We start from the raw sequence: 15,259 nt of genomic DNA, 5'->3' as shown, positions 1-15,259 counted from the left end.
ACGGCTTTTTAACCGTTTCCTCGAGAAAGATACGTGCAACTCGGTGAAAACACCTTCTACAGCCGTAAGTACACGCGGGCAGCTGTCACAGCGCTTTCTCTGCGACACCTCTCTGTTTTAAACACCGGGAAAATCACCTGGCTAGCCGGGAAGGCGAGGACTTTGGCAACGAGATTCTGCCTCTCCGGCTCCATCAGAACTGCCACAATAAATACACGGGGTGAAACAGGAAAAGAGCCCCACGCCTATACGAGAGGGTGGGGGACAGCACTCACACACACCGGAGCAGATGTAATCATTACCCTGAGCGCCGGTAATCATTACCCTGAGCGTCACTGCCACTACACACACGCGAAGTCTCTTAAATGTCTCTTCGCCAGCTCTCGGTACCGGGAGCTGGAGGGGAGGAGGAGAGGTGAGACTGTAAAACGGAGCTTCCTCCTTTCTTTCTGGTTTGGTTTTTTTTTGGCTGTTGTTGTGGCGGTGGCTGGTCGATGCCACCGCCCGGCAGCACGGAGCAGCGGGGCAGCGCTGCCGCCGAGCCCAGCGCGGCGAACGGCCGCCCCCGGCCCGGCCCGCCCCACCTGCCCCGGGCCCCGCGGCTGCCGGGCGGGGCTGCACCCCGCCGGGGCACGGACGCACACACACACACACCGACTCGCCGGGTGCCGGTGCGCGGAGCCCGGCCGGGCTGCCCCGCCGCCTCCCCCCCGCGCTGGGGCGGTACAGGGCGCGCCCCCCGCGCGGTTACCTGCCGCCCAGGCCCTCCCCGCCTTTGTGCCCGCGGCCTCCCGCCTCCCCCGCCGTCGCCCCCGGCCGCCGCCAGGCCCACCCCGCCCGCTGTCAGCCGCCGCCTCAGCGCGCCCCGACGCCCCCGGCAAAGGCGAGCCCCGCCGCCGCCGCCCCCCCGGCCCGCCGCGGCCCCGAGCCCGTCCGCCCCGTACCGTACGGCTCCGCCATCCTCCCGAGGCGCGCTCGGCCCCCCCCTCCCCGCCCGCCCCTGCCGGCCACCGTCTCTGCGCACCGAGCCGTCACGGGACTCCCCGCCCACAGACCTCCCGCGGCACCACGGGGGCGGGACCGCCGAGGCGCGGGGCGACCGACCGCTTCCAGGTTACGGCGCCGCCGCCATCTTGGCGGCGGGCGGAAGTGGCCCGGTTGCCCCTGGCGACGGCGAGGCGGCGGGCGCGGACGGGCTCTGCACCGGCTGGGCGGGCTGCGCGCCGGCCTCCCGGGGCGGGAGCGGCAGCAAGGCGCGCTCGGGCAGGGCTCCCCGTTGCCTCTGCCGCTTGTCTCGGGGTCCCGTAGCCTCGCGGGGCCTGGCCGCGGACGGGGCCACCCCGCCACCGCCCCTCAGCGCCCACCGCCGCGGCTGTCAGGCAGCCTGAACAGACAGACAGCTCTGCGCGGCCTCGCACCGGAGCCCCCGTGGCCGCACAGGCCGGTGAAACCTTCCGTCGCATCACCGCTGCGAGAGCGGGGGAGAAACTTCTGCCAAGATTCCCCTGAGCGAGAGGGACAGCCCACAGCTCCGTCGGTTACCGACTGCAGCTCATTCAAGTATTACAAGAATTAGGAACTGTTTTCCCACCAGTCCAACTCTTTAACTGGAGAGTTTGCCCCTCAGGACAGACGGGATCAGAAATTCTAATACAATGAGTTTGTATGAAGTAGCTCTTCTCAGTGCTGTACGTGCATTGCACAGCTACCCCGCTCCTGCTGCGGGTCACCTTTAGCTACTGAGATGCTGCAAAAGAGATTGACCCGGAGTCTGCAATGTTCCCATGTCTGCTTTTTCTACAGAATCAGGACCATCCCCAGTTGGCGCCTGCTATAACCTCACACTGATGTGCTCACCATTCTTTCTGTAGGAGATCTCACAAGCTAAGTGAACCAAGCTGCCCTTGCAAGGAATATGTGGGAGCTGCAAGACATTCAGAAGGTGGCAACCATACCTCTGCATAGACAAATATGCTCGAGTGTGACAGAGCATCTCTGATCAGTCATCATTTGATTTTAGATGGGACTTAAAAGCAAGTTCTTTGATAACTTGTGCCTTCATTTAGCCCGCACCCAGGGCTAAACAATAAACAGTTTTTCTATCACCCAGTGTCCCTTCCCCAAACAAGGAAAGGAATTGGGAAAAGTAGGGAGACTTGTGGGTTGAAGTCAAACAGATTTAATGAAATAAAGAAACCAATAACAACACAAAACACACAAAATTATACTTATCTACAGAGCACTTGCAAGTTGCTCCAGGAACAAGGAAAAAGAAGGAGAAAACAAGATCAAAAAGAGCCCCACCTCTTCCCAGCAAGCCCTCCCTTTTATAGTGAACTTGATGTTAATGATATAGAATACACCTGTGGGCCAGTCTGGGTCAGCTGCCCTGGATTTAACTGCTAAGGGCCTTGATCACCATGGCTGGCCACAAACTGAAACCAAATCTCAATGAAACCAGGACAACTTGTTATAGCAGATCTTTCTGTATCTCGCTGGAAAACGTTTCGCGTTTAAATGCTAAAATCTCAGGCAATTGCCATCAGTTCCCCTTTCAAGCCTAGGTGGATTCTGCACTGCAGTAGTAGCTCAACTTTCTAATTTCTAAAACACATTAAAGCTAGTGAGAGTCTACTAATTGATCACAGTACTTGCTGGTCTGGACTGGTCCCACTGGCTCACGTTCAAAAGGAATGGCAGCCACCTCAGCAGAATCAAAACCACAAGTAAATTTGGAAGCCGTTTCCTACATCAGATGATAGTTAGATCTAAGTATGTGCTATTTCCATCAGTTTTTTACAACTTTTGGCAACCATGGAGGCTAGTTTCGGTGAAACAAGGCAATTGACATTCGATTACCTGGGTTCTGCCAGTTTCCTTTGTGCGATTCTTTGGCAAACCAGACAGTTCGATGTGGATACACACTTTTTTACTAATAAATGCTGGACAGCATTAAAAGCAGAATTGGCTTTTCGGCATAATGGGTCACAGGGCAGAAACCAAGTGTAATTTCCTAGTGACAATATTCCTTACAATGACTGGATGTTTATTTGTTGTTATTACTCAGTAAAACGTTCAGCGTGGACAGTGCACCAATCCCCTACAAGACATGGAAATACACTTTCTGCCCTGAAAAGCATGGAGTCTGATTTTTTTCTTGTGTAGCTTATTTGAACACACACAAATGTCTACATATAACTACATCTTCTGTATTAAAGACCATAGCATGTATTCCCCACACATAGGCAAGATTTGAATGTTTTGTTGACTGTGTACCTTTACATTTCTCAGGCTCTTTCTGTGCAAAGTGCCACTGCACAGTTGCTTTAGCATTGAAGAAGTATGTACAAAGGAGAGACACCACGTGTACTTTGGTTCTGTTAGAGATTTTATTTCTGTTTCTACTCGCTTCACTTTCAAAAATACAATTTGAAATCTAAAAAAATGTTACTTTATACTCAGAAAAAATGGTTTGCTCTTTTCATGACAAAACATAAAACTGAAAAGCTGATATAAAGCAGAGCAGGACAATTGCCACTAGACAGGGAATCAGCCAAGAAATTTACACTGATAACTCCAGCCTTCTGCTGCAATTTCTTAAATATGTCTTATGAGATTAGACCGATACTACGGTAATACCTGTGCCAACAATCAGAACTAACAGACATTTTTGCAAAGGCAGAATTCATACACGCAAGATTTGGTTTTAAACTGCACAAATGGAGTAGTTAATTTTATACCCTCCTACTGGATGCTGGAGAGCTCAGCTCCAACCTACTTCCAGCCTCCATCAGCACTGTTTGTCCCCAAATTTTCATCGACACAGACCTGGCCCAGTGTAGAAGGTGAGTATGAGAGTCACAAGTATTAGTTAAGGGTCTCTCAGGATCAGACTACACTGACAGGCCCATATTTTGAACCTTGTGGTATTGTGACTGAGTACCTCTCCTTAAGATAGATCCACAGGGAGTAAGTCAGAGGTTCTTCAGTCTGCACTGCCCCAGAAAACCCATAGAACTGTGCGAGGATCTTGAATTGCTGCTGTTCCCGCTGAAATGAACAGGAGGGGAAATACAATTAATGAGCATTTCATAACCTACATGCATACAGGTTCTGAATTAAGGTTTCACTGGCAATTTCATTTGGACATTGCCTAACTTTTAAACACTTGGCTTTGCAACCTTCATAATGTTCCTTTAACACCTGTGGCATTTCCTGTGTTCCTGAAAAGGGTAACTGTCGGTACAGGACCACGCAGCATCACAGCACCTCCGCGGGTCCTCAGCCGTGCTGGTACCTTCGTATGCTCGACACAGACTTCTGCCCCCTTTACTCAAAGAGAAACAGATAGCAACAGCAGGCCATTATCCTCCATCTAGACCAGCAGCGGAGGGGAATGAGTGTTGGAATTTGGATTATTCAGTGGATTCATAAGACCATTCCTAAGGCTATTTAGTATTTACACAGTTGTTTTCAAGCATGTTTCTACAAAGCAGTGTGATTTATTAGGAGCTAGCTCTTACACAATGAACTAAAATAAAGCAATTAATTAGTTAAGCTTGCTTAAGCTGACCACAATATCAATCCAGCAACTTCAGAATCATCTTTGACTGAATTCAGATACCTCTGATATAATAACCCCACTCGCCTTTTCTTAATTTAGTGGCTGCCAGACTAATGAATCAACCCTTTCTCTCTTGGTCATGTGGCCTTTTCACTACCTCCTCCCAACTGTAAAATTTTTGTCATCTAGCTACAAGAAAGCCTGCTCTCCTCCCCCAGGCGGGCAGCTGCTGCCGCCTCGTCCAAGGACACTCAATTCTAGTTGTTTCTGTACTGCAGGCTGGGGCAGATAGCACAAGAGGCAAATTCTTTGCTGGCTGAGCCAACATGAAGGCCAGCCTCAGGGAAGCTCTGTTCCACTTCCAGCTCTGGAAGTCAGGATGTTCCAGCAAGCACATCCCATTGTGCCCTTTCCACCCGTGTGCCCCTCTGCTCTGTCCTGTGTGGGGCTGTCTCCTGCACCTCTGCCCTGGCACTCCATTCCCTTCCCCTCTGCCTGTGCCTGACCTCCACTTTCAGACACTGATCGCCTGTTCCTTCCCCAGGCTGTCTCTCCTTTGTTAACCTCCAACAGGGCCTCCAACTTTGGTTCCCCATGCCAGGTTCTAGTTCAGTCTCTTGTCTGGTTCTTCATCTCACTCCCTATCCCCCTGACATTCCTGTCTCTTCCCTCTCATCTCCTTGTTCAGACAAACTGAATTCTGCTGTGTCTTCTGTCCTTCTCCAGCTGCCAGTTCCTTGCCAGCCAGCTGCAGCATAAAACTCTAATTTCCAGTTTCACTTTCTTTGTCACATCTCAAACCTCCAAATTCCCAGTCCTAGGTTTTATCTTCCTCTCATCTATACTTCAATCTACCCAGACCTTCCTGCCCTGTCCTATTCCTTTCCCTTCTCTTGAATCATTGGTTTACCAGAAGTTTGGCTTCAGTCTCTTAGCCAAAGCTTGCAACAGGTTTAGTTGTTCTGGGAAAGAGAAGCATGCTTTGAAGGCTGATGGCACGACAAAACCCATTTCATTTTGTGAGCATCATACTGATCACGAAAATAGTGTATGCCTTTGTTTATTGCTTTTCTATCTTCCCCTTGAACGTCACCCTGACTCCACTGCCTTTATTATGAATATACAAAAACTGGGAAGGCTGGAAGAGTTGGCCCAACTCAGGAGCTGAAGGGGAGAGAGGAAGGGTGCTAGGCACAGAAACTGTACCTGGAGGATGCACACAGACCTTCAGAGCCTTTCACAACGTCTAGAAGCTAATACTGCAGCGGAGTGGCTGACAACAAGATCTGTCACATTGAAAACAGAGACTGCCCCACCAGAGCGAAAGCTCCTGATTGGTGCAAGATGCTGTTGCAATACAAAGAAGGATACAAAGAAGGGGAACCTCAAAATGTGGTTCTCTGTTGAAGGAGTACAGTACAGTAACATGCTGCTATTTTTACTGTCTGTTCCTTTTATGTGTTCAGAGTCAGGTCTGCTTGAGTGACAAGAAATTGGTTTTGCTTTTTCCTCCAGTTGGTTCTACAAAGCAAATGCATGATAAAAGGACAGAGTTTGATTAAGGTATCCATGTTCTCAAAACCAAGCAGTGTGATTTAGGGTTGTAAAACTATCATGAAATAAACAATTTTGGTCCTGCCAGCTTCAACTTTCAACTCATTAGCCACCTATGTCCGTCAGGCTGTTAGCAATTTTTTAAACAGACTTCCTAGGTCTTACAGGAGCTCTTCCAGGTGGAAGAACAGGACATATCAAAGCTGAAACAGCACAACCAGAATGCCATGCATGAAATTATTTTCTCTTATTTACCTGTATGCACACAAACTTTTTCAAGTATGCGCTGTGCCCTAACTGTCCCAGGGCCAGCAGTTCTTCAGTTAGTGCAAAGGAAAACTGCAAATCCAGCAGGCTATCAAGCAAGCTGGATCAATTATACAAACGGAGAGTCAACCAGTTCAAACAATTTATCTTTCAAAGTCAACACTACAAACAACAGAAACAAGCAAGAGCTTTTTCATTCACAACAGACAATAAACTGTATTTTTTTTAGTGTAGATATTCTAGACAGGATAGTATCAGCTGTTAGAAACTCCTACTTTTCTCTGCAGTGAAAAACGGGGCAAATTAAAGGCTTCAGTTGTCTGTACTTTGAAAGGGGAGAAAGGCTGGAATGAAAAACTCAGTTAAACTGAAACAGATGCTGATTATTCCAGCTCCAGTCAGGCCATCCCTAAAGAAACCAACCTTTCTTGACTTCATTTCATTCTTCTGGTATTTGCAAATCCATTTCTGACATCCCAGGGTAACTTGAAAGGACAAAGCAGGATCCAACGGGATGTTCTGTGCTCTGATGGACAAGCTGCTCTTAGCTTGGGTCTGCAGCACCTGAATTTCCGTAGGCAGCACGCCTACCAAGGCCTAACCATGTTCAGGACGAGCGTAACTCGCACAACTAAGGGGCAAGAGGGGATGAGTGTTCACAAAAGCTAGTTTAACTCTACAGAGGTTAAGCTTCCTCTGTAGTCAATAAGATAAGCCTGTGCTTAGGCACTCTGAATCATATTCTGAAGAAATCACTTTTTCCATTGACCTCATGCAGACTCTGGGGAGTTGAGCTTTCCAAGGGAAAAGCCACTTCCTTCCCAGGAAGGTGCATTCAAGCCTAAGTGGCTGTGGGTTCACCAGCTTTTTACATGCCACACATTGCTGTTGGACTCCAACGCTGTGTGAGCACTGTAGATCTGCATGCCTGCAGGTGGTACAAGACATCTCCTAGCAGTGTACCTGTTTCACCTGGCTCTCATATCAGCCTTCTAAAACTGGCTGGCACCAATAATCTGGTATGGTGTGGCTTGGATTTCATTTACACTGCATGTCGTTTCATGCCTTCAAAGGTCCATGAAGATTAGTACCAGGCTGACTGGTATGGCACGGTATGTAGGAATGCAAGTGTAGCCCAAGATTTTCTCTGCTGAACTTCATACAAGGTCATATCCTGCTTCCATTCCACATAAAAGAGGGAGCAGGCTTTCACTTCGCCATTGTCTTCTCCAGTCTTCCAGTCCTCAACAGGCACAATGGGCTAGCAGTGTAGCTTGTACTTCTAAGAGAGAGCCTAAAGACAACCCGTTCTGTACTGTTATCACTTTTAGCTGATAAAGGTGTGAAGCCAAGGGAAGGAGTCTCCCGCAGTAGTCAAGAAAGGGGAAAGGTCTCTGGGAGTGGTGGCCCCAGGAAGGTAGAACAATTTTATTACAAGCTTTTTTTAAGATTACTGTAAACAACTCAACTGTGTCCTAAAAGTGACTGGGAGTGGCAGCACGTCCGTGCTGAGCTGTGTAAAAAAGCCAGGTGCCCCATGCCCAGGCAAGTATCGTTGCCAGCAGATTACCCAAGGCCACAGGCAGAAGCAGTTTTACTTGGGATTACATCTTGTCACTGCTGCAAGCTCTGCTGTCTGAAATGTGGAAGAAGATGAAGATCAGCTGAATAGGAGAGTCCTCAGGAAAACAAACAAACAAACAACCCTCATTCACATTCTCACCAAGAGAAAAAAAATCTTTAAAAGTAATTTGGGAAGGGAAAATTGAGTTGGAATAAAATATTTGCTTGTTGGTCTTAATAGCTGCAGCTCTGCTATCTGTTTTCTCTCCCTCTTCCAGTCTGTCAGCAGGGATTGAGTGTTCTCCTGGAGCCAGGGATGGATTTCCTGAATGGTGACAAATAGCAGTAAAGCCTGAAGTCAATTCCACAGTGAAATCATTATATAAATTGCTCTTTCTTGCAGGAAAGAGATGTATGAAAATTAAAACAAATCAGAAAATAGTATGAAATAAGTAATCTTACAGTTCAGTTAGGGGAAGCGAAAAGAACAACCCCAACAACAATGCTGGCTCAGTCAGAAAGTCAGGCGTTACAGGGAGTACACCTGTAAAGGAAAATTTCAGTTGAGGATTTCTGAAGAAAACATGAAAACTAGATCATTCAGGTGCAGAATTATCTTCCAAAAAGACATCGTGGAACTCCTTCTGCCCAGAGCCATGAAAACTAGAGCAGAGCGAGTGTGAGCAACCCTAATATTTATTATTTTTATTATTATTATTATTATTATTGTGGTAGTGCACAGGAGTCTTGATCTTGATCTTGTGTGCAAGGTGCTGTACAAAAAAAGTGTTCTGATTCAGAGACTGAAAGCTAAATGTAAGACCAGAAAAATGGCACGCATTTGTCACAGACGCAGGGAGCATGAGGAAAGAAAAGAAGTCAGCATGCTGCCAAGGTTTTTTATAGGCCATACAAACAAGGAGAACGCCAGAGAGAGCTCTGAAAGATTATTTTTTCAACACACATTAATCAGGGGTTGGTTGCAAGGCTGGGAGGAAGCATAGAGATGTTTGAAACGGTAACAAGTAGGCACTGGAACTGGTCATCACAAGCTGATCTCAGGAAAAAGCTGACATCCCAGTAATACTCTGAAACAGATGAACAGGGATGGGCTAGGGAAAGACGGGTCTTGAAGAGGCAGGAGTTTGAGGCACAAAAAAAGGAGAGAGTTAGTAGACAGAAAAGAACAAAGCAACACAGAGTGACGGGCTAAGAACAGTCCTGCATTGTGAGGACAAGGGCTTGGTTATTCAAGAGTTTTCTTTCCCCCTCTTGTTTCTCAGGGGGAGGAGCAGTGTTTCAAGGGAGAATAATACAATCATTTGACTGTGTGAAGAGATTTATGGTCTGACTTTACCATGTGTTAAAATATTGATTCTCTTTCTAACATATGCTTTAGATATTGACATTATTTTTTCTATATAGAAGACTGACTTCTGCATACAAAAGCTGGGACTTCATAGCAGGATCCAGCGATGCTGGGTAAATACAAAGTGACGTAAGTGAAGCACAAGTCTCAGATTTTTTCCACTCAATTAAATAAAGATAGCAAGAGAGACACTGAGCAGTGCGTGGCGGTGAGAAGCTGGAATAATTAAACAATAATATGACAGACAGTGCATTTACGGGCAATTACAGCATGCCTCTGCTGGCACTTTAAGGCACAAGGCCAAAGACTTAAGCGATTGAAACCACACAAGTAGAGCAGTAATCCTAGAAATGCCAGTTTAGAGCATTTCGCTTGGAAGCCCAGAATGAGACTTACACGTAGCAATAAAACAGGCGGTCAGGTCTCTGCATTTACCGGACATTACTGCTAGAGATAGAGCAGGAAGAGCAGCCTGTCAAAAAGCTGTTTCTATGTCCCTTGGATAATACATTTCCAAGCACTTTTACTTATGTAACAGTGAAAGACAAATCTTCACACTGAATAAGGACGTCTCCTTCTTGCCTTGTGCATACAGCTTGAGGATACCACTGCATCAGACAACGACAGATTTAAAATAAGTATATTCAGAAAGCTCAACTAAAAGAAATCACTCATCTGTCAAATCCCTTCCAAAAACAAGGACTGGGTTAAATATCAAACTATCAAGATTCAGGCTCTGAAGGCATTTGTGATTCCCTCAGGGAGTCACACGAGGCTTTCTGTTCCCTGCCTTACCCCACCCAGTAAACCCGAACCACCTTCCTCCTCCTGTCTCTGAAGAAGATGGGCTCTGTATCCCATCGTACCACTCAGCAGCTTCAGGCAACAATTGCATGAAATCTGCACGTGTATTTTTGAAAGCATTGGTATGCATTATTCAAAACACGTCACAGTCATGCTGGTACACTACATTTCTGACCTCGTCAGCACATCGAGAGGTGAAACAAGCTCTAGATTTTTAGAAAAGAAGAAGAGAGAAAGATCTGCCTGGAAAGCAAACACAGATCAGGTGTTGTTAAAAGCTTCTTAAACTGTCAACAAATTATTTACTTAAACTCAGAACAGAAAATCACCATCAAGATGGGTAATTCTCAGGAAAGTGGCTTTATTTTTAAACACTCCATGTCTGGAGCTACATATTTATACAGGGCTCTCAACCAGATTTTTGTTTTTAAAGTAAGGACTTGATTCCAGACTTTCTTGTCTTATGGAAAAAAAATCAAAAACATGAACTTGAAAGGCTCAAAAAGCAGAATGAAAATAAAAAGCATTTTAAAAGTATAAAGACAAAAACCAAGGCTCATAAACAAATGGGACTGGCAACATTGCTTCACCTAAATGCTTTTTTCTTCTACTTAGTAGGAGAAGTTTCTCAAGACTTAAAATAAGTGTTGTTTTGTATCTGGAGGGCTTTCAGCAAGTGGCTGCCACGTTACGAAACTCTCTGGATTCCAGCAATGCACATCTCTGCTGTCTGCTGTGCTCGGAGTATCTGGGAAGAGGAGGAGGAAAACAAGCTTATCATGTATAAAATTATTGCTGGTTTTGTGGTTGTGGGGCTTTCTGCAGTGTACAAGAATAACTTGTTTATGACATCAGAAAAATAATGCAACCTAGAGCGCGTTGTCCTCTCCGTGGATACCACTCTCACGCTTTGTCAAAGAACACTGCATTTCATCCAAAGGTCGACTCTCAAGACTTCAGGAAGCTGCATGCCACGGAGGCACAACTTGAGACCTGGGCATCATGACGCCGTGCATGAGGACAGCCTTGTTCTGACTTCCCCAGCCATCTGGGGTGGCACCAAGACAACACAGACTCAGCCCAGTCCTGCTGCAAAGTGCTTGGTGCTTTTCCCAGATCAAAGGGTTTTGGCAAAGTACTTCAGCCTTCTAGTTGCTTCTGGCAGCTGGAAAGGCCTGTGAGAGAAATGAGTGTATGTTAGAGCACATGTCAACCCCAGAGGCAGAAAATGGCAAAAAATAGGGTATAACTATGATTTCCATAGCATCAGGTCCTCATCGGTAATTAGAAAAGTCACATCTCCTCTTGTTGTTCCTCTTGCAACAAAACGAAGGGAATTAGGTCCTCTGTGCCATGCTTTCCCCTCCTGTCAACTATGGCTAACATCACTTTAGTGAATAAATACTAGCCTTACTCAAAGCTAAACCCATTCCTGGTTTTAAAGCACTTTGAAAAGTACGCTATTAAGCTGCAGACAATGCCCATACCTCTCTCCTCTCTCTCATCCAGTCCTTCCAGTCCTGAAGGTCGTAACTGTGTTTTTTTCCCAAGGAAAGAAGTATCTTAAAAGCAGACTTACTAGAGACTGTCGAAAACAATCTCCACAATCACGCCTGTCCCAGTGTTATCAGCTTTCTAGCTAGGTTGCCAAGTTGGCATTTGACTAGCTAAGAAAATGGGTTTAGCACAGGATGCCAGATTCCACTTCTCAGTCACTAAAATGCTCAAGTAACAAACTGAGTTGACCATTGTTTCTTATCACCAAGCAAACAAACCCCGTTGGCAGGAAAACTGCATTTGGAAAGTGATTCCCTACATGACTGAGATGGGCTCTGGCTGCTATGAATGCCAGTCCTCACATAATGCTGGACTCCAGGTGGTCATCAGCACTCTGAAGGACACTGTCAAAAAACCTAGCCTGCAATTTGATTTCAATGCCTTGCTTTCAGTTCACCTTGTGTTGCTCTGCAGGCCATATTCGTTACCACAGGAATAACCGTTGGTTTCACAGTGCAAGATTTTCAGTCGTAACTGACTGTCCTTTACATTCAATTTTAGCCATAGCTATGATGATAACTGGATCAGGTGGGTTTTTTAAACAAGCAAGCAAACAAACAACTACCAAATTACTGATCTGCAAATTGTATGTACTGTTTAAAATGCCCTGGTCTACAAACATCCACAATCTTCAAAAATCAGTCCCTAGTCCTTTCCCTTACAATCAGTAGGAAATACTAATTGGCACACGGACTAGCACACCAGACACCAGAGGCAGCTTTTCCCCTTGAAATCACTGGGAACGCTTCTGTGCACTTCAAAGGGTAGAGAAGGATGTCCCAAGCAAGCACGTCCATTTTATAGCCTCATCAATGCCAATCTCCTGACCTGGAAGCAGAGCATGTGAATCAAAACAGAAACAGGCCCACTTCTGTGCCGCCCTGGACCAAACCAGAAGTGTTATCTTTGGCCAACTCCACAAAAGGCAGGAAGCAGGAGACCCGCGTTCACCCGCTGCAGGTTCTCTGCTGGCCTCCAACCCAACAAGCAGGCGACACTTCAAGTGAGGTGGAAGTGGGCTACCTGAGGGACCGTTGGTTTCCTACTCTAGGTTGCCTTAGAGGAAAAAGGAAATAGTTCTGGAACAATGCAGACAGAGGCTTTAAATAACTATCAAGAGAGGTGCCGCTTACTGGAAGTTAAAAGTTTCATCACAGGTCTCCCAGCAAACCTAAGCCTTGGATCCCATAGCTAGCAGGTCTGCAGTGTGGTGCCTGAGCTAGCAGAGGGAAGCCTGCAGCCACCTGCATCAAGGCAGAATGGAAAAGAATGATTAGCAAAAATCATGTTCTCCCTCATTTTATCCATCTGCAGCCAGTCCCTGCACAGTTAGTAAGGAGTAAACTCCCAATCTCAGAACAATTAAAAGAATCATCACCACCCGCTGAGGCTGGGTTAGCAGGATTACCAGCCTTAACTGTCAATCCCCAAGCAAGCGCCAAGGCAGACAATGTGTGCAGGACACCCAAGCAAGCTCATTAGCAAAATCTAAAATTACAGCACATCCCAGAGCTGGGGCGGTGCTGGGGCATCACACAAGACACAGGGAGGGCCAGGGGAACCTTTCCCCACTGCCCCGGGGTCACACCAGGGCTTGGCGGTGGGGGATTTTTGAGGGCAGCTGCTATGGGCGGCAAAGGATCCTGCAAAACGCGAGCCTGAGGGTGGGGGGGATCAGGGCGCACCGGCTGATCAGGTTTGGCGACATTTAAGCCCTCAATGTTTAGAAAGTCACCGGCTTTTACTACTGTTTACATGTGAAACAGCAGCAAGATTCACATCGCAAATCCCCAGGCGCTGCCTGGAAAGGAAAATCGGGACACGTACGCCCCAGCCAAGCCCGTCTGTTGGACGGTGTCTGCCGGGGGGCGGTATTTAAAAAACAAAATATTAACAAAAAAACCGCCCCAAAGCCGGCGCTTGGCGGCGGGAAGGCGCGCAGGCCCGGCGGGGCGGCGGGGCGGCGAGGCGCGGCGGCCCCGGCCGCCCGCGCGGGAGGGCAGGCAACGGCACGCCGCGGGGCCGGGCAGGCCCGCGCACGCTTAACGGCTGGGAGCCGCCGCGGGGGTCCGGGGCCGGCCTGGCTCGGCTCTGCGCGCTCCCACTGGAGAAAGCCAGGCAACGGCCGCCTCACCGAGCCCCGGCCCCGGGGGGCAGCCAGGCTCCGCGTCCCGCTACCCACGCAGGACGCCGCCCAGCCCGTCCCCGCGGTGGCTGGCGGGGAGCCGGCAGCCCGGCCCCGCTGCCGGGGCAGCCCCGGGGTAGCCGCTCCCGCCCCACCCGGGGCGCAGCCCCAACCCAGCAACTGCAGCTCCCGGCGTGCCCCGCGCCACGCAGAGCACGACAGTTCCCACGGGGGCTTTAGCGGTTGGGCTCCTTCCGCCCCTCCCGCAGGACTACAACTCCCAGCATGCACCGGGGTACCGGGGACGGCCTGACCGCCGGGTGTGCGGGCGCGGCGCCGCGCAGTGCATGCAGGGAGCTGTAGTTTCCTTCGCGGAAGGAGTGCCTCCCCCTCGGTAGCGCGCATGCCCCTGCGGGCGGTGCCAGTGCACCGCGCCTGCGCGCCGCCGGGCGGGAGCCGCCATGCCCGAGGGGAAGGCCGCGTTCCGGGAGGTGCTGCCCAAGCAAGGTACCGCCGGCGGGCGCGCCCCGGCAGCCGGCCCGGCCCGGCCCCGGCGCTCACGTACGGCGCTTCTCTCTCCCCTCGCAGGGCAGCTGTCGGTGGAGGACACGGCCGCCATGGTGCTGTGCAAGCCTAAGGTGCTGCCCCTCAAGTCGGTGTCGCTGGAGAAGCTGGAGAAGCTGCAGCGGGCGGCGCTGGAGGCGGCGCGGCCGCCCGAGGAGGCACCGCCGCCTGGGCCCTAGGGCCGGGGAGGGGTGGTGGGGACCGTGCCCCGCGGCGGCCGCGCCCGCGGCTCGGAGGTGCCCGCTTTGTAACGGAGCTTGCGGATTAAAGTCTGGCCGAGAACGCAGGAGGTGCTGCTGGACTGGGGAGGGGGTGGCGGGAGGGTCCTTTGCGGGCGTTTTCCTGTACAAGTTCCACTTGTCGCTGTGAAGGCGACGTTTTAAATCCGTCTTTGGGCTTGCCAAGTCGGTAGGTGCTGCTCTAGGGCCAGGCCCAGTGGGAGAGGAGGAGGAGGCGAGTTACAGAACCCCGCCGCCCTAACTACGGCTTGCCGGACTCGCTCGAGTGCAGCGGTTGTCTCGTAGAGCGCTCGTCTCTTGGAACGCTCCGTGTTCCCGACCCTGTAACGGCTGTTCCCAGCGTTTCTGAGCACCTGAAACTGTGACACAAAACTGAAAAACGTAAGGGAGCAAGAGGGGCTCCACCGTGCTGCTGTAAGGGAGTCTTCCCCAGATCCATCTTGTTCTTGAGAAAGGGCTTGGCAAAGCTGCACTGTACAGACATGTTCAAAGCATCTCCGTGCCAGCCTAGACACTCCTGTGCAAGCCACTTGTTTTCAAAAACGTATTTGGTAAATACTTACCATGAGTTTAATTACTCAATGCTTTTCCGCACATTGTAATACAAAAGGGTGTTGGTTAGATGTACAGCTTAATTGCAATTAATGTGAACA

The 15,259-nt window shown here is 49.3% G+C and overlaps 2 protein-coding genes and 1 long non-coding RNA gene across 4 annotated transcripts in view; 1 reads left to right on the top strand and 2 right to left on the bottom strand.

Annotated features, from left to right (window-relative positions):
- The window catches only part of SHOC2 (SHOC2 leucine rich repeat scaffold protein), a 77,333-nt gene extending 76,307 nt beyond the window's left edge, over positions 1 to 1,026 (bottom strand). The window contains exon 1 of the mRNA XM_068399290.1: positions 945 to 1,026. The gene's annotated coding sequence lies outside the window, so the exon portion shown is untranslated. The remainder of the gene's footprint in view (positions 1 to 944) is intronic.
- A 9,448-nt stretch (positions 1,027 to 10,474) lies between these two features.
- Positions 10,475 to 13,998, bottom strand: LOC137662899 (uncharacterized). 2 transcript variants are annotated; one of them, XR_011048071.1, is made up of 3 exons: positions 13,813 to 13,998; positions 12,812 to 12,922; positions 10,475 to 11,296 (listed from the first exon to the last, which is right to left on the bottom strand). It is a non-coding gene; the product is annotated as an uncharacterized lncRNA (long non-coding RNA). The 2 variants fall into 2 exon arrangements; XR_011048070.1 differs by lacking the exon at positions 13,813 to 13,998 and adding an exon at positions 13,364 to 13,588.
- A 233-nt stretch (positions 13,999 to 14,231) lies between these two features.
- BBIP1 (BBSome interacting protein 1) lies at positions 14,232 to 14,653 on the top strand. Its single transcript, XM_068398898.1, has 2 exons — positions 14,232 to 14,310; positions 14,392 to 14,653. The coding sequence occupies exons 1-2, from the start codon at positions 14,265 to 14,267 to the stop codon at positions 14,544 to 14,546; spliced, it is 201 nt and encodes a 66-aa protein (XP_068254999.1). The 5' UTR covers positions 14,232 to 14,264; the 3' UTR covers positions 14,547 to 14,653.
- The last annotated feature ends 606 nt before the right edge of the window (positions 14,654 to 15,259 follow it).

Source organism: Nyctibius grandis, chromosome 4 (genome assembly GCF_013368605.1).
Source record: "Nyctibius grandis isolate bNycGra1 chromosome 4, bNycGra1.pri, whole genome shotgun sequence".
NCBI lineage: Eukaryota > Metazoa > Chordata > Aves > Nyctibiiformes > Nyctibiidae > Nyctibius > Nyctibius grandis.
The sequence above is the reverse complement of the archived record's forward strand: the minus strand, read 5'-3'. Positions and strand labels throughout refer to the sequence as shown.

What these genes read in the sequence shown, in the direction of transcription:
- BBIP1 (XM_068398898.1), top strand. Translation starts at nt 14,265, where the DNA reads ATGCCCGAGGGGAAGGCCGCGTTCCGGGAGGTGCTGCCCAAGCAAG. An exon ending in GGAGGTGCTGCCCAAGCAAG is followed by an intron (nt 14,311 to 14,391) that starts GTACCGCCGGCG and finishes CTCCCCTCGCAG; the next exon opens with GGCAGCTGTCGGTGGAGGAC.